The following is a 27,211-nucleotide window of genomic DNA, read 5'->3' on the forward strand; positions in this document are numbered from 1 at the left end:
AGAAGCACTGACGTCAGGAGGCAGAAGCGCTGACGTCAGGAGGCAGAAGCGCTGACGTCAGGAGGCAGAAGAGCTGACGTCAGGAGGAAGAAGAGCTAGAGCTGATGTCAGGAGGAAGAAGAGCTGACGTCGGGAGGCAGAAGAGCTGACGTAAGGAGGCAGAAGCAGTGACATCAGGGGGCAGAAGCAGTGACGTCAGGAGGCAGAAGCAGTGACATCAGGAGGCAGAAGCAGTGACATCAGGAGGCAGAAGCGCTGACGTCAGGAGGCAGAAGAGCTGATGTCAGGAGGCAGAAGCGCTGAAGTCAGGAGGCAGAAGCGCTGACGTCAGGAGGCAAAAGCGCTGACGTCAGGAGGCAGAAGCGCTGACGTCAGGAGGCAGAAGCGCTGACGTCGGGAGGCAGAAGAGCTGACGTCGGGAGGCAGAAGAGCTGACGTCGGGAGGAAGAAGAGCTGACGTCGGGAGGCAGAAGAGCTGACGTCGGGAGGCAGAAGCGCTGATGTCAGAAGCAGAAGCGCTGACTTCACGAGGCAAAAGCGCTGACTTCACGAGGCAAAAAAGCAGACTTCACGAGGCAAACGCGCCGACGTCAGGAGGCAAAAGCGCCGACATCAGGAGGCAAAAGCGCCGACATCAGGAGGCAAAAGCGCCGACATCAGGAGGCAATCGCGCCGACGTCAGGAGGCAAAAACGCCGACGTCACGAGGCAAAAACGCTGACGTCAGGAGGCAAAAACGCCGAAGTCAGGAGGCAAAAACGCTGACATCAAGAGGCAAAAACGCCAACGTCAGTAGGCAAAAACGCCGACGTCAGTAGGCAAAAACGCCTACGTCAGGAGGAAAAAGTACTTAGCTCCTACAGAGCAGTGTATGTAACCATGCACTTACTATGGTGTCTCAGGGGCCTGGGTATATGTATACTCTGCCTCAGGGACCTGGTTATACGCGTACTCTGCCTCAGGGGCCTCGTTATACGCATACTCTTCGTCAGGGGCCTGGTTATACGTATACTCTGCCTCAGGGGCCTGGTTATACGTTTACTCTGCCTCTGGGGCCTGGTTATACGTATACTCTGCCTCTGGGGCCTGGTTATACATATACTCTGCCTCAGGGGCCTGGTTATACATATACTCTGCCTCAGGGGCCTGGTTATACATATACTCTGCCTCTGGGGCCTGGTTATACGTATGCTCTGCCTCCGGGGCCTGGTTATATGTATACTCTGCCTCAGGGGCCTGGTTATACGTATACTCTGCCTCAGGGGCCTGGTTATACGTATACCCTGCCTCAGGGGCCTGGTTATACGTATACTCTGCCTCAGGGGCCTGGTTATACGTATACTTTGCCTCAGGGGCCTGGTTATACGTATACTCTGCCTCAGAGGCCTGGTTATACGTATTCGCTTCCTCAGGGGCTTGGTTATACGTATACTCTGCCTCAGGGGCCTGGTTATACGTATACTCTGCCTCAGGGGCTTGGTTATACGTATACTCTGCCTCAGGGGCTTGGTTATACGTATACTCTGCCTCAGGGGCTTGGTTATACGTATACTTTGCCTCAGGGGCCTGGTTATACGTATACTTTGCCTCAGGGGCTTGGTTATACGTATTCGCTTCCTCAGGGGCCTGGTTATACGTATACTTTGCCTCAGGGGCTTGGTTATACGTATACTCTGCCTCAGGGGCTTGGTTATACGTATACTCTGCCTCAGGGGCTTGGTTATACGTATACTCTGCCTCAGGGGCCTGGTTATACGTATACTTTGCCTCAGGGGCTTGGTTATACGTATACTTTGCCTCAGGGGCCTGGTTATACATATAATCTGCCTCAGGGGCTTGGTTATACGTATACTCTGCCTCAGGGGCCTGGTTATACGCGTACTCTGCCTCTGGGGCCTGGTTATACGTATACTCTGCCTCAGGGGCCTGGTTATACGTATACTCTGCCTCAGGGGCCTCGTTATACGTATTCGCTTCCTCAGGGGCTTGGTTATACGTATACTTTGCCTCAGGGGCCTGGTTATACGTATACTCTGCCTCAGGGGCTTGGTTATACGTATACTCTGCCTCAGGGGCCTGGTTATACGTATACTCTGCCTCAGGGGCCTGGTTATACGTATACTCTGCCTCAGGGGCCTGGTTATACGTATACTCTGCCTCAGGGGCCTGGTTATATGTATACTCTGCCTTATAGAATATTGCGGAGCCCGCATGCAGAGCCGGTATTGCAGTGCGTGACAGTGCGGAGCTGTGCCGCCGCCATGCGCTGTGTTACAGGCTGCACTAGACTTGCAGTGTATGGAGATATGATGCTGCCGTAATCCTCTGTACATACGACAACCCACGGGGCAGGTCACCATTTTCTGTCCATTTTTGTTCTATGGGATACTGCAGAAAACCCGTCTGTATGGAAGCCTCTGTGTACATGTATGTCATGATGTCCAATGGTAAAGAACATCCAATAGTCCGGCACCCTGTCGTTCCCACGGAGTGCAGGATTATTGAATTTTCACTGGAATATTTGCACCGTGTGTTCATTTTACCTTTTAATCTTCTCCTTCTGTTCATCTTGGGGTACATGTGTAATTTTGGCCCGTGTCTCCTCGTGTGGCGCATCTCCTGGCACTACCCGCGAGTCTGATGGTCCCTCTTCCTTCGCTTCTGGGGGTGCAGACTGGGCCGCCATCGCCCTCTGGTCTGCCGGGGTGGCGGCGTCCGTCGTGTTTGGCCTGGACTCTGTGCTGCGTAGCTGGGTGAAGTACGGCAGGGGCTCGTTCTGGATCTGGATCAGCGCGACATGAAACTGCTGATCATCCAGGAGATTCCTACACGGTAAGGAAAGTATAGGTTATATACAGCCGCGGTGCAAAGTGAATACCTATAGACCCTATATTACCCGGGTGTGTACAGTAACACGAGCCCTGTAAATCCGCCCCTATTGTACTCACCCTGCAGGTAATAGCTGTAATTAGCCGCACGCTGTAATCATCCGTGGCCTCGTTATAATGAGCGGTGTTACAGGAGCTGATGACATTCTTAGGCTAGGTTCACACTTCTGTTAAAATGTATCAGTCACAATCCGCGGCTCTGGTAAACAATGCAATCCGTTTAGCGGATTCCGTTGTGTCCCATAGACTTGCATTAGTGGCGAATTGTGACTGATGACCTTGCGTTGCGTCCGCTGCATCGCGGTCCGTCGTATTTTGGCTGACCGCCGGGTGGTAATGTAACGTTTTTCTGGCCGTCAAAATTGACGCACTGCGCAGGAATCCGCCGCAGTCCGTCACGCTTGTAATGTACGTCTATGGTGCTGGATTCCGTCATGTTTTACTGAGCATGCCCAGCATGTTTGGCACGCCCACTGGGCTGTCCCAAACACAAACGGATCATGACTGATCCGTCAAAAAACGGACGCACAGCGGATGCAACGGATCAGTTTTTTCACAGGATTCCTGTGAAAGGAATCCTGTGAAAAACACATCCGTTGCATCAGTTGACATCTAATAAACAACTGATCCGTTGCTGACGGACCTGACGGATTTAAAACAGCGGAAGTGTGAACCTAGCCTTATATAGTAACCGCTGCTCTCTAGCCGGTGTGAAATGGCAAGTGCCAGCGTGCCACGCCAACTGCAGAGTGTGATGCATGCTGGGACTTGTAGTGTCACGCCAGCTACAGAGTGTGATGCCATACTGGGACTTGTAGTGCCATGCCAACTGTAGAGTGTGATGCATGCTGGGACTTGTAGTGTCACACAAGCTGCAGAGTGTGATGCATGCTGGGACTTGTAGTGTCACACAAGCTGCAGAGTGTGATGCATGCTGGGACTTGTAGTGTCACACAAGCTGCAGAGTGTGATGCATGCTGGGACTTGTAGTGTCACACAGGCTGCAGAGTGTGATGCATGCTGGGACTTGTAGTGTCACACAAGCTGCAGAGTGTGATGCATGCTGGGACTTGTAGTGTCACACAGGCTGCAGAGTGTGATGCCATGCTGGGACTTGTAGTGTGACACAAGCTGCAGAGTGTGATGCATGCTGGGACTTGTAGTGTCACACAGGCTGCAGAGTGTGATGCATGCTGGGACTTGTAGTGTCACACAGGCTGCAGGTCCCAGCATGCATCACACTCTGCAGCTTGTGTGACACTACAAGTCCCAGCATGCATCACACTCTGCAGCTTGTGTGACACTACAAGTCCCAGCATGCATCACACTCTGCAGCCTGTGTGACACTACAAGTCCCAGCATGCATCACACTCTGCAGCCTGTGTGACACTACAAGTCCCAGCATGCATCACACTCTGCAGCATGTGTCACACTACAAGTCCCAGCATGCATCACACTCTGCAGCTTGTGTGACACTACAAGTCCCAGCATGGCATCACACTCTGCAGCTTGTGTGACACTACAAGTCCCAGCATGCATCACACTCTGCAGCCTGTGTCACACTACAAGTCCCAGCATGCATCACACTCTGCAGCCTGTGTGACACTACAAGTCCCAGCATGCATCACACTCTGCAGCTTGTGTGACACTACAAGTCCCAGCATGCATCACACTCTTCAGCTTGTGTGACACTACAAGTCCCAGCATGGCATCACACTCTGCAGCTTGTGTGACACTACAAGTCCCAGCATGCATCACACTCTGCAGACTGTGTGACACTACAAGTCCCAGCATGCATCACACTCTTCAGCTTGTGTGACACTACAAGTCCCAGCATGCATCACACTCTGCAGCCTGTGTGACACTACAAGTCCCAGCATGCATCACACTCTGCAGCTTGTGTGACACTACAAGTCCCAGCATGCATCACACTCTTCAGCTTGTGTGACACTACAAGTCCCAGCATGCATCACACTCTGCAGCCTGTGTGACACTACAAGTCCCAGCATGCATCACACTCTGCAGCTTGTGTGACACTACAAGTCCCAGCATGCATCACACTCTGCAGCCTGTGTGACACAGGCTGCAGAGTGTGATGCATGCTGGGACTTGTAGTGTCACACAGGCTGCAGAGTGTGATGCATGCTGGGACTTGTAGTGTCACACAAGCTGCAGAGTGTGATGCATGCTGGGACTTGTAGTGTCACACAGGCTGCAGAGTGTGATGCCATGCTGGGACTTGTAGTGTGACACAAGCTGCAGAGTGTGATGCCATGCTGGGACTTGTAGTGTCACACAGGCTGCAGAGTGTGATGCATGCTGGGACTTGTAGTGTCACACAGGCTGCAGAGTGTGATGCATGCTGGGACTTGTAGTGTCACACAGGCTGCAGAGTGTGATGCATGCTGGGACTTATAGTGTCACACAGGCTGCAGAGTGTGATGCCATGCTGGGACTTGTAGTGTCACACAGGCTGCAGAGTGTGATGCATGCTGGGACTTGTAGTGTCACACAGGCTGCAGAGTGTGATGCCATGCTGGGACTTGTAGTGTCACACAAGCTGAAGAGTGTGATGCATGCTGGGACTTGTAGTGTCACACAAGCTGCAGAGTGTGATGCATGCTGGGACTTGTAGTGTCACACAGGCTGCAGAGTGTGATGCATGCTGGGACTTGTAGTGTCACACAAGCTGCAGAGTGTGATGCATGCTGGGACTTGTAGTGTCACACAGGCTGCAGAGTGTGATGCATGCTGGGACTTGTAGTGTCACACAGGCTGCAGAGTGTGATGCCATGCTGGGACTTGTAGTGTCACACAGGCTGCAGAGTGTGATGCATGCTGGGACTTGTAGTGTCACACAAGCTGCAGAGTGTGATGCATGCTGGGACTTGTAGTGTCACACAGGCTGCAGAGTGTGATGCATGCTGGGACTTGTAGTGTCACACAAGCTGAAGAGTGTGATGCATGCTGGGACTTGTAGTGTCACACAAGCTGCAGAGTGTGATGCATGCTGGGACTTGTAGTGTCACACAGGCTGCAGAGTGTGATGCATGCTGGGACTTGTAGTGTCACACAAGCTGAAGAGTGTGATGCATGCTGGGACTTGTAGTGTCACACAAGCTGCAGAGTGTGATGCATGCTGGGACTTGTAGTGTCACACAAGCTGCAGAGTGTGATGCATGCTGGGACTTGTAGTGTCACACAAGCTGAAGAGTGTGATGCATGCTGGGACTTGTAGTGTCACACAAGCTGCAGAGTGTGATGCATGCTGGGACTTGTAGTGTCACACAAGCTGCAGAGTGTGATGCATGCTGGGACTTGTAGTGTCACACAGGCTGCAGAGTGTGATGCATGCTGGGACTTGTAGTGTCACACAGGCTGCAGAGTGTGATGCATGCTGGGACTTGTAGTGTCACACAAGCTGCAGAGTGTGATGCATGCTGGGACTTGTAGTGTCACACAGGCTGCAGAGTGTGATGCCATGCTGGGACTTGTAGTGTGACACAAGCTGCAGAGTGTGATGCCATGCTGGGACTTGTAGTGTCACACAAGCTGCAGAGTGTGATGCATGCTGGGACTTGTAGTGTCACACAGGCTGCAGAGTGTGATGCATGCTGGGACTTGTAGTGTCACACAAGCTGAAGAGTGTGATGCATGCTGGGACTTGTAGTGTCACACAAGCTGCAGAGTGTGATGCATGCTGGGACTTGTAGTGTCACACAAGCTGCAGAGTGTGATGCATGCTGGGACTTGTAGTGTCACACAAGCTGGAGAGTGTGATGCATGCTGGGACTTGTAGTGTCACACAAGCTGCAGAGTGTGATGCATGCTGGGACTTGTAGTGTCACACAAGCTGCAGAGTGTGATGCATGCTGGGACTTGTAGTGTCACACAAGCTGCAGAGTGTGATGCATGCTGGGACTTGTAGTGTCACACAAGCTGCAGAGTGTGATGCATGCTGGGACTTGTAGTGTCACACAAGCTGCAGAGTGTGATGCCATGCTGGGACTTGTAGTGTCACACAAGCTGCAGAGTGTGATGCATGCTGGGACTTGTAGTGTCACACAAGCTGGAGAGTGTGATGCATGCTGGGACTTGTAGTGTCACACAAGCTGCAGAGTGTGATGCATGCTGGGACTTGTAGTGTCACACAAGCTGCAGAGTGTGATGCATGCTGGGACTTGTAGTGTCACACAAGCTGCAGAGTGTGATGCCATGCTGGGACTTGTAGTGTCACACAAGCTGCAGAGTGTGATGCATGCTGGGACTTGTAGTGTCACACAAGCTGGAGAGTGTGATGCATGCTGGGACTTGTAGTGTCACACAAGCTGCAGAGTGTGATGCATGCTGGGACTTGTAGTGTCACACAGGCTGCAGAGCCTCACGTTGCAGATAAATGTTTTAGTCTGTTTGCAGACTTGTGAATATTCCCTGAAATTCCTTTTAGGTGGCATCACTGGGATTTACCAATGCCGGATTATTGAGGGTTTGGGAATCAGATTTCCTAACTGCTCATTAACAAATGCCGGATTATTGGTATAAAAACTGAGAACAGCGACAACACATCACCGGATGATGGAGGTCATGACGTCCCGAGTCATCTCCTGCTGAGCCTCGTTCGGGCTCTCTCTGTAGCGGTCCGGCTCCCCGGTCTCCGGCTGAAGCAGCACAGGAAGAGGTCTCTCCATCTTCTTTCTGTATGGACTATAAAGTGTCCAGAAAATAAAGCCAAACAAAAGGAATAAACGTAAATCACACAATAAATGCTGCACGGGCAACTGATCCCAGAAATAAGAGTGTATATTCTGCTGGTGCAGTCACTGGGGACATACATTGCATTACTGATCCTGTATTATACTCCAGAGCTGCACTCACTATTCTGCTGGTGCAGTCACTGTGTACATACATTGCATTACTGATCCTGCATTATACTCCAGAGCTGCACTCACTATTCTGCTGGTGCAGTCACTGTGTACATACATTGCATTACTAATCCTGCATTATACTCCAGAGCTGCACTCACTATTCTGCTGGTGCAGTCACTGTGTACATACATTGCATTACTGATTCTGCATTATACTCCAGAGCTGCACTCACTATTCTGCTGGTGCAGTCACTGTGTACATACATTGCATTACTGATCCTGCATTATACTCCAGAGCTGCACTCACTATTCTGCTGGTGCAGTCACTGTGTACATACATTGCATTACTGATCCTGCATTATACTCCAGAGCTGCACTCACTATTCTGCTGGTGCAGTCACTGTGTACATACATTGCATTACTGATCCTGTATTATACTCCAGAGCTGCACTCACTATTCTGCTGGTACAGTCACTGTGTACATACATTACATTACTGATCCTGTACTGATCCTGAGTTACCTCCTGTATTATACTCCAGAGCTGCACTCACTATTCTGCTGGTGTAGTCACTGTGTACATACATTACGTTACTGATCCCGAGTTATCTCCTGTATTATACTCCAGAGCTGCACTCACTATTCTGCTGGTGCAGTCACTGTGTACGTACATTACATTACTGATCCTGAGTTACCTCCTGTATTATACTCCAGAGCTGCACTCACTATTCTGCTGGTGCAGTCACTGTGTACATACATTACGTTACTGATCCCGAGTTATCTCCTGTATTATACTCCAGAGCTGCACTCACTATTCTGCTGGTGCAGTCACTGGGAACGTGCATTACATTACTGATCCTGAGTTACCTCCTGTATTATACTCCAGAGCTGCACTCACTATTCTGCTGGTGCAGTCACTGTGTACATACATTGCATTACTGATTCTGAGTTACCCCCTGTATTATACTTCAGAGCTGCACTCACTATTCTGCTGGTGCAGTCACTGTGTACATACATTACATTACTGATCCTGTATTATACTCCAGCGCTGCACTCACTATTCTGCTGGTGCAGTCACTGTGTACATACATTACATCACTGATCCTGAGTTACATCCTGTATTATACTCCAGAGCTGCACTCACTATTCTGCTGGTGCAGTCACTGTATACATACATTACATTACTGATCCTGTATTATACTCCAGAGCTGCACTCACTATTCTGCTGGTGCAGTCACTGTGTACATACATTACATCACTGATCCTGAGTTACCTCCTGTATTATACTCCAGAGCTGCACTCACTATTCTGCTGATGCAGTCACTGTGTACATACATTACATTACTGATCCTGAGTTACCTCCTGTATTATACTCCAGAGCTGCGCTCACTATTCTGCTGGTGCAGTCACTGTGTACATACATTACTGATCCTGCGTTACCTCCTGTATTATACTCCAGAGCTGCACTCACTATTCTGCTGGTGCAGTCACTATGTACATACATTACATTAATGATCCTGTACTGATCCTGTGTTACCTCCTATATTATACTCCAGAGCTGCACTCACTATTCTGCTGGTGCAGTCATTGTGTACATACATTACATTACTGATCCTGAGTTACCTCCTGTATTATACTCCAGAGCTGCACTCACTATTCTGCTGATGCAGTCACTGTGTACATACATTACATTACTGATCCTGAGTTACCTCCTGTATTATACTCCAGAGCTGCACTCACTATTCTGCTGGTGCAGTCACTGTGTACATACATTACATTACTGATCCTGAGTTACCTCCTGTATTATACTCCAGAGCTGCACTCACTATTCTGCTGGTGCAGTCACTGTGTACATACATTGCATTACTGATTCTGAGTTACCCCCTGTATTATACTTCAGAGCTGCACTCACTATTCTGCTGGTGCAGTCACTGTGTACATACATTACATTACTGATCCTGTATTATACTCCAGCGCTGCACTCACTATTCTGCTGGTGCAGTCACTGTGTACATACATTACATCACTGATCCTGAGTTACATCCTGTATTATACTCCAGAGCTGCACTCACTATTCTGCTGGTGCAGTCACTGTGTACATACATTACGTTACTGATCCCGAGTTATCTCCTGTATTATACTCCAGAGCTGCACTCACTATTCTGCTGATGCAGTCACTGTGTACACACATTACATTACTGATCCCGAGTTATCTCCTGTATTATACTCCAGAGCTGCACTCACTATTCTGCTGGTGCAGTCACTGTGTACATACATTACATTACTAATCCTGAGTTACCTCCTGTATTATACTCCAGAGCTGCGCTCACTATTCTGCTGGTGCAGTCACTGTGTACATACATTACTGATCCTGCGTTACCTCCTGTATTATACTCCAGAGCTGCACTCACTATTCTGCTGGTGCAGTCACTATGTACATACATTACATTAATGATCCTGTACTGATCCTGTGTTACCTCCTATATTATACTCCAGAGCTGCACTCACTATTCTGCTGGTGCAGTCATTGTGTACATACATTACATTACTGATCCTGAGTTACCTCCTGTATTATACTCCAGAGCTGCACTCACTATTCTGCTGATGCAGTCACTGTGTACATACATTACATTACTGATCCTGAGTTACCTCCTGTATTATACTCCAGAGCTGCACTCACTATTCTGCTGGTGCAGTCACTGTGTACATACATTACATTACTGATCCTGAGTTACATCCTGTATTATACTCCAGAGCTGCACTCACTATTCTGCTGGTGGAGTCACTGTATACATACATTACATCGCTGATCCTGAGTTACCTCCTGTATTATACTCCAGAGCTGCACTCACTATTCTGCTGGTGCAGTCACTGTGTACATACATTACATTACTGATCCTGAGTTACCTCCTGTATTATACTCCAGAGCTGCACTCACTATTCTGCTGGTGCAGTCACTGTGTACATACATTACATTACTGATCCTGAGTTACCTCCTGTATTATACTCCAGAGCTGCACTCACTATTCTGCTGGTGGAGTCACTGTATACATACATTACATTACTGATCCTGAGTTACCTCCTGTATTATCCTCCAGAGCTGCACTCACTATTCTGCTGGTGCAGTCACTGTGTACATACATTACATTACTGATCCTGAGTTACCTCCTGTATTATACTCCAGAGCTGCACTCACTATTCTGCTGGTGCAGTCACTGTGTACACACATTACATCACTGATCCTGAGTTACCCCCTGTATTATACTCCAGAGCTGCACTCACTATTCTGCTGGAGCAGTCACTGTGTACATACATTACGTTACTGATCCCGAGTTATCTCCTGTATTATACTCCAGAGCTGCACTCACTATTCTGCTGATGCAGTCACTGTGTACACACATTACATTACTGATCCCGAGTTATCTCCTGTATTATACTCCAGAGCTGCACTCACTATTCTGCTGGTGCAGTCACTGTGTACATACATTACATTACTAATCCTGAGTTACCTCCTGTATTATACTCCAGAGCTGCGCTCACTATTCTGCTGGTGCAGTCACTGTGTACATACATTACTGATCCTGAGTTACCTCCTGTATTATACTCCAGAGCTGCACTCACTATTCTGCTGGTGCAGTCACTATGTACATACATTACATTAATGATCCTGTACTGATCCTGTGTTACCTCCTATATTATACTCCAGAGCTGCACTCACTATTCTGCTGGTGCAGTCACTGTGTACATACATTACATTACTGATCCTGAGTTACCTCCTATATTATACTCCAGAGCTGCACTCACTATTCTGCTGGTGCAGTCACTGTGTACATACATTACATTACTGATCCTGAGTTACATCCTGTATTATACTCCAGAGCTGCACTCACTATTCTGCTGGTGGAGTCACTGTATACATACATTACATCGCTGATCCTGAGTTACCTCCTGTATTATACTCCAGAGCTGCACTCACTATTCTGCTGGTGCAGTCACTGTGTACATACATTACATTACTGATCCTGAGTTACCTCCTGTATTATACTCCAGAGCTGCACTCACTATTCTGCTGGTGCAGTCACTGTGTACATACATTACATTACTGATCCTGAGTTACCTCCTGTATTATACTCCAGAGCTGCACTCACTATTCTGCTGGTGGAGTCACTGTATACATACATTACATTACTGATCCTGAGTTACCTCCTGTATTATACTCCAGAGCTGCACTCACTATTCTGCTGGTGCAGTCACTGTGTACATACATTACATTACTGATCCTGAGTTACCTCCTGTATTATACTCCAGAGCTGCACTCACTATTCTGCTGGTGCAGTCACTGTGTACACACATTACATCACTGATCCTGAGTTACCCCCTGTATTATACTCCAGAGCTGCACTCACTATTCTGCTGGTGCAGTCACTGTGTACATACATTACATTACTGATCCTGAGTTACCTCCTGTATTATACTCCAGAGCTGCACTCACTATTCTGCTGGTGCAGTCACTGTGTACATACATTACATTACTGATCCTGAGTTACCTCCTGTATTATACTCCAGAGCTGCACTCACTATTCTGCTGGTGGAGTCACTGTATACATACATTACATTACTGATCCTGAGTTACCTCCTGTATTATACTCCAGAGCTGCACTCACTATTCTGCTGGTGCAGTCACTGTGTACATACATTACATTACTGATCCTGAGTTACCTCCTGTATTATACTCCAGAGCTGCACTCACTATTCTGCTGGTGCAGTCACTGTGTACACACATTACATCACTGATCCTGAGTTACCCCCTGTATTATACTCCAGAGCTGCACTCACTATTCTGCTGGTGCAGTCACTGTGTACATACATTACATTACTGATCCTGAGTTACCTCCTGTATTATACTCCAGAGCTGCACTCACTATTCTGCTGGTGCAGTCACTGTGTACATACATTACATTACTGATCCTGAGTTACCGCCTGTATTATACTCCAGAGCTGCACTCACTATTCTGCTGGTGCAGTCACTGTGTACACACATTACATTACTGATCCTGAGTTACCTTCTGTATTATACTCCAGAGCTGCACTCACTATTCTGCTGGTGCAGTCACTGTGTACATACATTACATTACTGATCCCGAGTTATCTCCTGTATTATACTCCAGAGCTGCACTCACTATTCTGCTGGTGCAGTCACTGTGTACACACATTACATTACTGATCCTGAGTTACCTCCTGTATTATACTCCAGAGCTGCACTCACTATTCTGCTGGTGCAGTCACTGTGTACATACATTACATTACTGATCCTGAGAATTCTGCTCTTGGGGTCCATTGCTTGGCATACAATGTTTGCTTGTTATAGAATGTTTTGTTCGCTCACTCCAGGATCAGACTACACATACGGTAGTTAGTTGTCTGTTACCATGGAGACATATAAACATACCCAGGGGCTGGAGATATAATTTTATAGGACATTTTTATATCGATCTATTGCAATTCTTCGTTTTCTTCGTTCTCGGCAGTGGTAGTGAACGTGGACAGAGACTTTCCGTCCATACTGTCCTTAATGCAGAGGAGGGGAGATCTCCGCCAGTTTCAGGTGTGATCCTTCCATTATTGGGTAATCACCGCCGGCAGCAGGTTCCCGGATAACATAATACAGGGGCAGATTTCAGTGTTTTATGAATGGATTATGTAAAATGCAGACAATCCGGGGCCCGGACTTGTGGAATTTCCAGTTCTACCCGGAGACTGTATTCACCTCTGTGTGATCAGTAATGAGAGGCGACGAGAGGATGGCCCCGGAATATGCATACAGTATATCACAAAAGTGAGTACACCCCTCACAGTTTTGCAAATATTTCTTTATCTTTTCATGGGAGAATACTGAAGATCTGACCCTGTAATACAATGTACAGTGTCAGTGTGCAGCTTGTATAACAGTGTAAACAAAAGTGAGTACACCCCAAAGTGAACATGTCCGAATTGTGCCCTTGGTGTGAATATTTTGTGAGGCCGCCATTATTCTCCAGCACGGCCTTCCCTCTCTTGGGCCTGGAGGTCACTAAAGCTTCACAGGAGCCGCTGGATCCTCTTAATCCTCCATGACGACATCCCGGAGCTGGTGGATGTTACAGACCTTGCGCTCCTCCACCTTCCGATTGAGGAGGCCCCACAGATGCTCCATAGGGTTTAGGTCTGGAGATGCTCGGCCGGTCCAGCACCTTTACTGTCAGTTTCTGTAGCGAGGTAGTGGTGGTCTTGGAGGTGTTTGGGGTCATTATCATGTTGAAATATGAAGAGAGGGGATACTGCTCTGCTTCTATATGTTGCAGGACATCTTGGCATTCATGGTTCCCTCAATGAACTGTAGCCAGCCACAGCTGGCAGCACTCATGCAGCCCCAAACCATGACGCTCCACCACCATGCCTGACTGTAGGCAGGACATTCTTGTCTTCGTGCTCCTCACCTGGAGCAACAACACATGCTTAACACCATCTAAACCAAATAAGTTTATCTTGATCTCATCAGAGCACAGGACAGTTCCAGTAATCCATGTACTTAGTCTGCTTGTTTTCAGCAAAGTGTTTTTGGCTTTCTTGTGCATCAACTTTAGAAGAGGCTTCCTTCTGGGACGAAAGACATGCATAGCAAACTGATGCAGTGTGTGGCGTATGGTCTGAGCACTGACATGGTTGACCATGGTGAGGCGTGTTCTGAGTGGATCCTGTCTGGTTATACCGCTGTATGGTCTTGGCCACCGTCCTGCAGCTCAGGGTCAGGCTGGTGACAATCTTCTTACAGCCTCAGCCATCTTTATGTAGAGCAACAATTCTTTTTTGTCAGATCCTCAGAGAATTCCTGGCCATGAGGAGCCATATTGAACTTCCAGTGACCAGTATGAGAGAGTGTGTGAGAGATAACCCCAAATGTAACACCCCTGCCCCCATTCACACCGGAGACCTTGTAACACTAATGAGTCACACGACACTGGGGATGGAAAATGGCTAATTGGGCACAATTTGGCCATTTTCACTTAGGGGTGTACTCACTAGTAGTTTAGACATTAATAGCTGTGTGTTTACCCTGTTATACAAGCTGCACACTGACACTGTACATTGTATACAAGCTGCACACTGACACTGCACATTGTATACAAGCTGCACACTGACACTGTACATTGTATACAAGCTGCACATTGTATACAAGCTGCACACTGACACTGTACATTGTATACAAGCTGCACACTGACACTGCACATTGTATACAAGCTGCACACTGACACTGTACATTGTATACAAGCTGCACACTGACACTGCACATTGTATACAAGCTGCACACTGACACTGTACATTGTATACAAGCTGCACACTAACACTGTACATTCTATACAAGCTGCACACTGACAATGTACATTGTATACAAGCTGCACACTGACACTGCACATTGTATCACAGGGTCAGATCTGCAGTGCTCTGACATGAAAAGATATAATAAAATATTTACAAAAATGTGAGGGGTGTACTCACTTTTGTGATATACTGTGCATATATAACCGGACTACAGTGATCACTTACTAGGTTCACATCTCCACAGTGGTCAGCTCCTCACCGGACATTAGGCACCTTACTGAAGTGCAAGACGTGCAATGTGATTGTGCCACGCAGAAGATGGAGCAGGAACAGGGCAGCGGAGTATTTTTTTTTCGGGGCGCACTATATGATAGCATTATAAATGAGGACTGTAGCTCTTCAAAGAAGCAATATTAGGGGAAATGATAAAGGGACACTATGCGGTATAAGTATGAAGGGGCACTATGCGGTTGTATTATAAACTGGGACTATATAGTAGCATATTAAGGGTGCACTATGTGGTAGCATTGTAGCACTATAGGGTGAACTAGGTGGTGGCACTATATAGAAGAAATGTTAAACCACAGCATAAAGGAGCACTTTTCAGTAGCACTATAAAGGGGAAATATGCCTGGGCATATAATGGGACAGACTATATGGTGAACGTGCAGGGTCAGCCTCATCGTTCAGCAGGCCTGCGTGTGGTACTGTACGGTCTTCAGCAGCCTTATAGGACACTTTTGCAGGGGGTCGTACATTATGTTGCACTGCTAGGCACTATTTTCATGATTAAACGGGTACACCGGTAAGAAGACATTCTCAGGTATCCACATGATAGAGGATAACCTCTCGTTTGCTGGGGGTCCAAGCTCTGAGATTTCTGTCCCCTTGTGAGTGGATCAGCGCTGCACACAATTGACCACAGCTCCATTCATTCTCCATGGAATGACTGACACAGCCGAGCGCTGCACGGGGCTCTGTCCGGAAGACCAATGTCTTATAGCCCTTTAAAGGGAACCTGTCACCACTTTTTTGGCCTATCAGCTGCGGCCACCACCACCGGGCACTTATATACAGTATTCTAACACCCTGTATATAAGAGCTCAGACCGCTGTGTAGAACATAAAAAACCACTTTATAATACTTACCTAACGGTCGCTCGGTTGGCCTTATGGGCGTCTCCATTCTCTGGTGCTGGCGCCGCCTCTTTCGGCCATCTTCGTCCTCCTTCTTCTCTAGCCGCGGTGCATGACGCGTACGACGTCATCCACACTCGCCGGCATTCAGGTCCTGTGCAGGGCAGATCATAGTATTGTAGTGCGCCTGCGCAGGACGGGCAAGTGTGGATGACATCGGATGCGTCATGCACACAAGAGTCGGAAGGAGGACGAAGATGGCCGAAAGAGGCGGCGCCGGCACCGGACAACGGAGACGCTGATAAGGCCAACCGAGCGACCATTAGGTAAGTATTATAAAGTGTTTTTTATGTTGTCACAAAGGCCTGGGTTCTTATATACAGCATTCAAACACGCTGTATATAAGAGCCCGGTGGTGGTGGCCGCAGCTTATACGGCAAAAAAATGGTGACAGGGTCCCTTTAAGTGAACATTCTCACCTTACCTTTATCTAACACTTTATATCTTCCAGATACTTTTTTGTGTTCTTGTGATGCTGTTATGGCTGTGTCCCATCCAATCCTGCACTCATCATGCTGCTGGCTCCTGTTCGCTCTCACGATTCACCTTTTTTTTTGCTTGTGGTTTATTTTGTGTCACGTTTCACCAGTAACTATGTGTCATGGCGTAGGACGGGCCTAGTATGTGATATATTGGGTATGTGGTAATTGTTTATCCGATTATCAGTCTATGGACACTTCTCAGACACATCACGGGCGTGTTTATAGTCAGTCACACTGTAAACCTGATGGCGGTGCTGGGATTGTGGCCTCATCATATACCGTCTCTCGGTAGTAATGACACTCACCGCTGCTGGAAATGGCGGAGGAAATCATTCTGGAATTGGTTGAGATAATCTGGAGTGTGGTGGGATCTTCCGGTCACTGATAAGTGGAGCTGTAATGGCGCAGGGGGCCGGGGTCTCGCCCAGATTCGCGCTGCCTGTTTCATTGCTTTTCGGTTTTCTCGGTCTCGGCTGGCGGGTGCTCGGGCGGCGTTCTTGATGGGGGGTAGGGTCTGTCAATGAAAACACAGTCTGGTCTCATAAATTAGGAATCCCCCCAGCATAGGTCATGATATTATAGATTGTCGGGGTCTAGCCTGTGACAATCACTCCCCAATGGCTGACTGTGACTGTGAGCTGCAATGTATGACCCAGGGTCCAGTTTTGGAATAAACAGTTGATGTGGCCCAGACACCGATGACTTCCAATTACTATGCAGTGGACCCACACAGATGGAAAATCACAGTGCTGCCCCCTGGTGGTTATTCTTTATTGATGTGTAGTAGGGTTATTTGTACAAGTCAAAGTGGCTTCTGATTACTAATGTGCATGATAAATGGAATATAAACTATGAAGGTTCCTGACCTGCGAGCATGACGTGACCGCAACTTCTTACCTTGTATCTCCTTATTTCCGTCAGTTGTCGCTCAGCAGGATCGATCCGGGCACCCCTGGACTCCGGCGCGCCCTACAACATAAGCAGCCTGTGAGTACACACCGGCCATGAGCAAAACTAATGCTGGTAATGGTAATGAGGATATCCCATTACTATTGTGGAGATAGAGAAACATTTAAAGGGAACCAGCCATCAGGATTTTCCTATATAAAGTAAAGCCGGTGCTATACTGGGGCTAGGATGCTGGATGTAAGCATGGCTTTTGTTCAGAGATTGGATGTTTTATTTCAGAAATATGTGCAAGTAAAGTTCCAGCAATGCACTGCTATTTGATTGACAGGTGCAACAGGAAGGGAATATGTTTGATGGGTCTTGCTATCTATTCCTGTCCCTGTCTGTCTGCCTGCGCCAGAATTCACATCTATGATGGTTTGAGGAGGAAGGTCAGGCAGGCAGACAGGCGGGGGAATTTATAGCAAGATCTGACCAACATTTTCCCTTCCTGTTGCACCTGTCAATCAAATAGCAGTGCATTGCTGGAACTTTACTTGCACATATTTCTGAAATAAAACATCCAATCTCTGAACACAAGCTATGCTTACATTCAGCATCCGAGCGCCAGTATAGCACCGGCTTTACTTTATATAGGAAAATCTTGGTGGTTAGTTGCCTTTAATATACAGAAGAATAAGCATTCATGTATATTAATGTCCCCTAGGTAACTTTAAGTAGTATGTATTAGGGCTACAACGTTTATATAAAAAATTCCCAAAAAACCTATATCATCTGGGGCTAGTATTTTAAATATTTAGTATCAAGAAACGTATCCTGCCTGTAAGGTATTATCTACTCCTTGGCTTCAAAATCTCTGCTTTGATTGTTTGCTTGGTAAACCGGAAGAAAAGCTCGGTGGAATAAGCATTTGATAAAATATAAAGATATAATTGTAACCCTATGATCCACCTGGTCAGTGATATCACACCATAGTCACCTCCAAAGCAGCATTCAACGCTCTGTTCACCACCAATCTGATTCTGCACTTTTGTATTTCTTCCATTTTCCTGGCATAAACACTACGGGCCCCATTCATTATCGCCCAGTTTCTGTCTTGTTTTTCTTGTTGTGAAGCTGTTTTTTGTTTTCTAGTTTCATGCAAAACTCTTCTATTAAGTTTTAAGTTATTTTTGAGCCTATTTTCTACTTTGTCGTCCTTGTTTTTCGCTGTTCGCCGTTATGGACATCGTTTTTTGTTTATCCAGATGTTTGCAGCCAATTCATTTTTTTTGTGACTTTTTGCGTTCCCCTTACCAGAAGTGATTTTCTTTCTTTTAGCTCAGCAGAAATGTTACAGATGCATGGGACATATTAACTGATCATGAGACTTTTTGTTATCAAAAAGGCACAAAAAAGGAAAAATTAAAAAAAAGTACATTTTTTTTTACTTTGCACAAAGTTTATGACCCACATGCGCCATTTTAAAGAACTTGATGTTAAAAACAACAACGAGTAAAAAATAAACTTAAAATTGACTCAAAAAAATAAATGGAAAAGGCGAAGGCCTGCATCTTCATAATGCAGCTCTGAAGCGCATGTTTAGTCCAGATCCTGAACCAGCAGCAGAAGATCGGGAGCTTTCAGAAAAGCAGCAGAATCCCGAATGCAGCTTTGGATGCAAAGTAGCAAAACTAAATCAAGACACGTAAAGCAAAAAGCTGTAAAAAAAAAAGTCAACCGTCTTTGTGATTTCTAGCACTACATTGCAGCTCTAATGTCAGAGCACTGTCTATACGTCACAGTGACGTGTCAGAGGCTTTGATGGTTGGAGGTCCGGGTGCTGAGACCCCACCAATCACTGAAACGAAGGTGCAAAGACCCTTCTCTGATTGCGGCGCCCCTTCATCGCTGCACAACGGGTCTCCAGAAACAGAGGGTTAGTGGTATAAAAGGATCATAAAAAGTATACGGCTATGTGCGCACGCTGCGTTTTTGCGTTTTTCGGGTGAGTTTTTGGCCTCAAAACCGCATGCACTTCCTTCCCCAGCAAAGTCTATGAGATTTCACTTTTGCTGTCTGCACAGTGCAGTTTTGTTTCAGGTGCGTTTTTCTGGTGACCAAAAAAAGCAACATGTCAATTATTTCTGCGTTTTTCCGAGTTTTTTTCACCCATGCAATGCACTGGAAAAAACGCAGGAACAAAAACACAGCAAAACACAGGAAAAAACGCACAAAAACATGCATTTTTTGGATGCATTTTTACTGCGGGTCCGTTTTTCTGTGGCCAAAAAAAGCACAAAAACGCTGCATCTTTGTGGTCGCAAAAAAAAAGACAACATGCGCACTGCACACATACCCTAAATGCCGCTTTACACACAATGATATTGCTAGCGATCTCGTTAGCGGTGTGACACGCCCAGATCGTTGCTACGATTTGCCGAGATCGCTCATAGGTCGTTTTGTAGCGGTCACACGTACACATCTCACAAACGATGCTACATTGTGTGTACACCATCACACAGCATTCCTCCCAACGATTCCTGCAACGACAGAGGCGTATAATTGTCCATAGCACACACCCTGGCGTGATACCAATCAGAGCGGAGGAGGCGTGGAGCATTGCTCGCAACGACACGCCCGCATCGCTGATGACGGATGCACTAACGATGTTGTTCGTCATTGGCACGGTGTCAAACATAGTAATAGGCCTGCTGCGTTCGCAACGACGACCAATATTTTTGAAAATGAACGATGTGTCAACGATCAACGATTTTCGCTAGTTTTAGAATAGTTCGGAGTCGCTCGTAGGTGTCACACGCAACGTCGTCGCTAACCTGACCCCGACGACATATTATCAGATAAATCGTAGCGTGTAACGGGGCCTTAAGAGTCTGTTCACTCCCATGTTCACAGTTTCACTTCCCCGCCACGATTTTGCCCCCCACATTTCGCTGCTCCGTTCTTTGCTGTCCGGACGCCAGTTATGCTATACTTGTGTGAATGGAGACGTACCTCCGCCGTCCGGCTTCTCTTTTCTGGCTTCTCCGATTTAGTGATCGTGAACTCCAATGACTGCCGTTCCCCTTCTTCCTCCCAATCGCGGAGATCTCGCTCGTACTCGGCTATGGCTCTCTCCATGAATATCTGCACGGGGATATTACATTACATACGATCCATCACAGAAGACGATTAGTGCCGTATAAAGCTTCAGTCCGCACCTCACACACCAGCTCCAGAGCATAGAACGAGGCCTGCTCTCCAGACTGAAGGGTGACCGTGATACTGAGACTGTCACCGGGACGTACCGCGCCGGACAAAGGGGAGACCTGAAGAGTCTGCAAAACCAGAGGACACTCCAGTAACGGTCTCATAGACTCAGACACATCCATGGGAGGAGAAACGGGGTCTTAGGAGTTCTCAAATCCCCTTCTCAGACAACCCCCTCTTAAACACTATATTCCCCTTTGTGAATTAAGCTAGTGGATCATATCCTGCCCCTTCACGGTGTGTTAGTGACTGTACCCACCTCGCTGGCATTGGGCGACGCTGCGTACCAAGTGAAGAAGATGGATTCGGACCCAGAAGTGTTGTTCAGGAACAGCAGCCGACTGGACTTACTGAAAACGGGAATATCCCCGAATGATAACTTCTGCTGGGTCAAGTGCGGGATCTGCATGAGACAGAAAGCACAATATAATATAATATAATAATAATAATAATATTTATTCACTTATATAGCGCTATTAATTCCACAGCGCTTTACATACATCAGCATCACTGTCCCCATCGGGGCTCACAATCTAAATTCCCTATCTGTATGTCTTTGGATACAATATACCTCTACATCACACCACCCGAAAAATTACATACAAAACAGAATATGTAGGATGCACGCACGGCTGAGCGTACACATACCGTCACTGTAAACCTGCACAGACCCGTGTCCTCACCTGTCCAGGAAGAGTAAGCTGCGGAACAGCTGATAATGGCCAAAAGTCCTCAAATACCGCTGTGCCCCCCAAAACACTGCGATCATAACCAATCCCTTCAAAGGTGATTAAGGCAGAGTCCCCCCCTAAGATGTGAACAGGAACAGTGACCTGTGAGAGGAAGAAGAGGCCATTACTGGAGATAACGCAGCTACCTGCAGACAGCAAACCATCCAGAAGACGAGGAGACGCTTACCGAGTACGTCCTGGCCTCCAGCGGTGAGAAGATCCACTCCACACCGGCCGTGGCCCCGGGTAGAATCTCCCCTCTGGGGTTCAGGCACTGGAGTATGGGGTGGTGGTAGTTCTGCTCTTGGACTTCCCGCAATGGTTCTAGCTGGATCTCATAGATTACGGCAACAGATCCTCCATTGAACAGCTCATAGATCTAGAGAAATGTGGAAGATCACACATCAGCTGTACCCCATCAGCAAAGAAGAAGCAACACTATGATTTACAGTCTGACTAAGTCCCTGGGAGACTCCATACACTGACCCCATACAATGCCCCCATACAGTGATCCCATACAATGCCCCCATACACTGACCCCATACAATGCCCCCATACACTGACCCCATACAATGCCCCCATACAGTGATCCCATACAATGCCCCCATACACTGACCCCATACAATGCCCCCATACAGTGACCCCATACAATGCCCCCATACAGTGACCCCATACACTGACCCCATACAGCAACCACATACAATGCCCCCATACACTGACCCCATACAGTGACCCCATACAGCAACCACATACAATGCTCCCATACAGCAACCACATACAATGCTCCCATACACTGACCCCATACAGTGACCCCATACACTGACCCCATACAGTGACCCCATACAGTGACCCCATACAATGCTCCCATACAGTGACCCCATACACTGACCCCATACAGTGACCCCATACAATGCTCCCATACAGCAACCACATACAATGCCCCCATACACTGACCCCATACAGTGACCCCATACAGCAACCACATACAATGCTCCCATACAGCAACCACATACAATGCTCCCATACACTGACCCCATACACTGACCCCATACAGTGACCCCATACAATGCCCCCATACACTGACCCCATACACTGACCCCATACAGCAACCACATACAATGCGCCCATACACTGACCCCATACAGTGACCCCATACAGCAACCACATACAATGCTCCCATACAGCAACCACATACAATGCTCCCATACACTGACCCCATACAGTGACCCCATACACTGACCCCATACAGTGACCCCATACAATGCTCCCATACAGTGACCCCATACACTGACCCCATACAGTGACCCCATACAATGCTCCCATACAGCGACCACATACAATGCTCCCATACACTGACCCCATACAGTGACCCCATACAATGACCCCATACAATGCCCCCATACAGTGACCCCATACAATGCCCCCATACAGCAACCACATACAATGCTCCCATACACTGACCCCATACAGTGACCCCATACAATGACCCCATACAATGCCCCCATACAGTGACCCCATACAATGCCCCCATACAGCAACCACATACAATGCTCCCATACACTGACCCCATACAGTGACCCCATACAATGAGCCCATACAATGCCCCCATACAGCGACCACATACAATGCTCCCATACACTGACCCCATACAGTGACCCCATACAATGAGCCCATACAATGCTCCCATGCAATGGCCCATACTGTGACCCCATACAGTGACCCCATATAATGCCTACATACAGTGCCCTCAGTGACCCCATACAATGCCCCCATACAGCGACCACATACAATGCTCCCATACAATGCCCCCATACAGCGACCACATACAATGCTCCCATACACTGACCCCATACAGTGAACTCATACAATGACCCCATACAATGAGCCCATACAATGCTCCCATGCAATGCCCCATACTGTGACCCCATACTGTGACCCCATACAGTGACCCCATACAATGCCTACATACAGTGCCCTCAGTGACCCCATACAATGCCCCCATACAATAAGCCCATACAGCGACCACATACAATGCTCCCATACACTGACCCCATACAGTGAACTCAAACAATGACCCCATACAATGCTCCCATGCAATGCCCCATACTGTGACCCCATAAAGTGACCCCATACAATGCCTACATACAGTACCCTCAGTGACCCCATACAATGCCCCCATACAGCGACCGCTTACAATGCTCCCATACAGTGATCTCATACAGTGAACTTATACAATGACCCCATACAATGAGCCCATACAATGCTCCCATGCAATGCCCCATACTGTGACCCCATACAATGCCTACATACAGTGCCCTCAGTGACCCCATACAATGCCCCCATACAGCGACCGCATACAATGCTCCCATACAGTGATCTCATACAGTGCTCAAGTACAGTGTCCCCATATAGTGCCTCCATACAGTGACCACATACAATGCCCTTATACAGTGACCATATACAGTGACCCATACGGTGTCTCCATACTGTACCCTCATACCGTGACCCCATACAGTGACCCCATACAGTGTCAGTGCTTTATCACTGCATCTTACCTGCTTGGAAGGACTGGAGCTGCCGATGGCCACTGGGGTGAAGCAATGTTTAGTGGAGGTAAAATGCACGTAGCGTTGTTCCTTCTCTACTGTCACTCCAATGAAGTTCAGCTGGAATGTTAGACAGGTGGAAAATGATACAAATGCTTCAATTAAATGTCATATAAACCCTGAATAGGGCACAAAACATCCACCACAGGGGTCTGACCTTCCTGTATGACATTAGCATTCACACCACTAGGGGGAGCTTGTGAGGCTCCTGCAGACTGTTTAATAGTTGAGCTCGATGTAACATTCGTCTGCAGTGAGCTCCCCCTAGTGGTCATTGTAGGCAGCCACAACTAAGGCTGTGTGAAGAAAGCAGTGGATTTGGAGCTTTGTATCAGACAAATAATGGTCTGAATGTGAATAATTAATCTGTGGTACATACCAAAATCTCCCGGCCATGTGAGACTTTTAGGAGGACGGGCAGGCGGTCAGTTCCGACAAAATCATGTCTGTGCATAAAACGGATAAAACACAAGAGTGAAAAATCCAAACTTTTGCAACTTTTGTAACTTTTTGTGTCGCATTGTAGGGGTTTTATCAGCTTTTTTCCAAAAATATTAATTTGTAACCTAATAATAAAAGTTCCGCATACTATTTTCATCACGTAAATCTGCTGCATAGTCACCGCACGGTGTCCTCAAGGCCCTAAGTAGCAGCATCATTAAAGAATTAAACGGTTGCTCTGGCCGCACTCACTTCCGGGCCTGGAGGAGAGCAGCGCCGATGACAGGTGCCGCCATAGTGTGCACGGCCGGCGGGTTTAGGGAAATTGTGCTAGGATAAGGGTATGATACCGGACGGCCAAGCACGAATATACAGTCATATGTTGACGAGATGCATCAGTGCCACTCACCGTACAAACATGGGAGTGGCACCAGAACAACCCATTACTGGTGTTGAGTGGACACGGACCGAAAAGTCCGCATCCGCGCAGTTTCAGCGCTAGCTCCGGGGACCCGGACGCGGGATTCCAGGTGCACGATCCAGATTTGGCAATAAAACATGAAAAAAATTCTCTTTACAAGGTGACAGAATATCTTCTGTAAATTCTGGACCTATTCTATAGGAGCCCATACGTTTCCCTCTGTGGTGCTCCTTATACCAGTGTATGATGTATACGTCCGTGCGTCTCACCTGTACGTTACTGTATGACGTATACGTCCGTGCGTCTCACCTGTACGTTAGTGTATGACGTATACGTCCGTGCGTCTCACCTGTACGTTAGTGTATGACGTATACGTCCGTGCGTCTCACCTGTACGTTAGTGTATGACGTATACGTCCGTGCGTCTCACCTGTACGTTAGTGTATGACGTATACGTCCGTGCGTCTCACCTGTATGTTAGTGTATGATGTATACGTCCGTGCGTCTCACCTGTACGTTAGTGTATGACGTATACGTCCGTGCGTCTCACCTGTACGTTAGTGTATGACGTATACGTCCGTGCGTCTCACTTGTACGTTAGTGTATGACGTATTCGTCCGTGCATCTCACCTGTACGTTAGTGTATGACGTATACGTCCGTGCGTCTCACCTGTACGTTAGTGTATGACGTATACGTCCGTGCGTCTCACCTGTACGTTAGTGTATGACGTATACGTCCGTGCGTCTCACCTGTATGTTAGTGTATGACATATACGTCCGTGCGTCTCACTTGTACGTTAGTGTATGACGTATACGTCCGTGTGTCTCACCTGTATGTTAGTGTATGACGTATTCGTCCGTGCATCTCACCTGTACGTTAGTGTATGACGTATACGTCCGTGCGTCTCACCTGTACGTTAGTGTATGACGTATACGTCCGTGCGTCTCACCTGTACGTTAGTGTATGACGTATACGTCCGTGCGTCTCACCTGTACGTTAGTGTATGACGTATACGTCCGTGCGTCTCACCTGTACGTTAGTGTATGACGTATACGTCCGTGCGTCTCACCTGTACGTTAGTGTATGACGTATACGTCCGTGCGTCTCACCTGTACGTTAGTGTATGACGTATACGTCCGTGCGTCTCACCTGTACGTTAGTGTATGACGTATACGTCCGTGCGTCTCACCTGTACGTTAGTGTATGACGTATACGTCCGTGCGTCTCACCTGTACGTTAGTGTATGACGTATACGTCCGTGCGTCTCACCTGTACGTTAGTGTATGACGTATACGTCCGTGCGTCTCACCTGTATGCTAGTGTATGACGTATACGTCCGTGCGTCTCACCTGTATGTTAGTGTATGACGTATACGTCCGTGCGTCTCACCTGTATGTTAGTGTATGACGTATACGTCCGTGCATCTCACCTGTATGTTAGTGTATGACGTGTATATCTGTGCGTCTCACCTGTATGTTAGTGTATGACGTATACGTCCGTGCGTCTCACCTGTACGTTAGTGTATGACGTATACGTCCGTGCGTCTCACCTGTATGTTAGTGTATGACGTATACGTCCGTGCGTCTCACTTGTACGTTAGTGTATGACGTATACGTCCGTGCGTCTCACCTGTACGTTAGTGTATGACGTATACGTCCGTGCGTCTCACCTGTATGTTAGTGTATGACGTATACGTCCGTGCGTCTCACCTGTACGTTAGTGTATGACGTATACGTCCGTGCGTCTCACCTGTATGTTAGTGTATGACGTATACGTCCGTGCGTCTCACCTGTACGTTAGTGTATGACGTATACGTCCGTGCGTCTCACCTGTATGTTAGTGTATGACGTATACGTCCGTGCGTCTCACCTGTACGTTAGTGTATGACGTATACGTCCGTGCGTCTCACCTGTACGTTAGTGTATGACGTATACGTCCGTGCGTCTCACCTGTACGTTAGTGTATGACGTATACGTCCGTGCGTCTCACCTGTATGTTAGTGTATGACGTATACGTCCGTGCGTCTCACCTGTATGTTAGTGTATGACGTATACGTCCGTGCGTCTCA

At 47.6% G+C, this 27,211-nt stretch overlaps 1 protein-coding gene across 1 annotated transcript in view; it reads right to left on the bottom strand.

Moving 5' to 3' along the window:
* The window catches only part of CFAP65 (cilia and flagella associated protein 65), a 91,654-nt gene that overhangs the window by 15,804 nt on the left and 48,639 nt on the right, over positions 1–27,211 (bottom strand). The window contains 11 exon segments of the mRNA XM_075317089.1: positions 2,543–2,824; positions 7,457–7,591; positions 17,092–17,300; positions 17,684–17,755; positions 20,690–20,821; positions 20,896–21,012; positions 21,204–21,347; positions 21,628–21,777; positions 21,863–22,054; positions 24,231–24,341; positions 24,661–24,727. Coding sequence (XP_075173204.1) covers positions 2,543–2,824; positions 7,457–7,591; positions 17,092–17,300; positions 17,684–17,755; positions 20,690–20,821; positions 20,896–21,012; positions 21,204–21,347; positions 21,628–21,777; positions 21,863–22,054; positions 24,231–24,341; positions 24,661–24,727 — 1,611 coding nt within the window.

This window comes from Anomaloglossus baeobatrachus, chromosome 7 (assembly GCF_048569485.1).
Source record: "Anomaloglossus baeobatrachus isolate aAnoBae1 chromosome 7, aAnoBae1.hap1, whole genome shotgun sequence".
NCBI lineage: Eukaryota > Metazoa > Chordata > Amphibia > Anura > Aromobatidae > Anomaloglossus > Anomaloglossus baeobatrachus.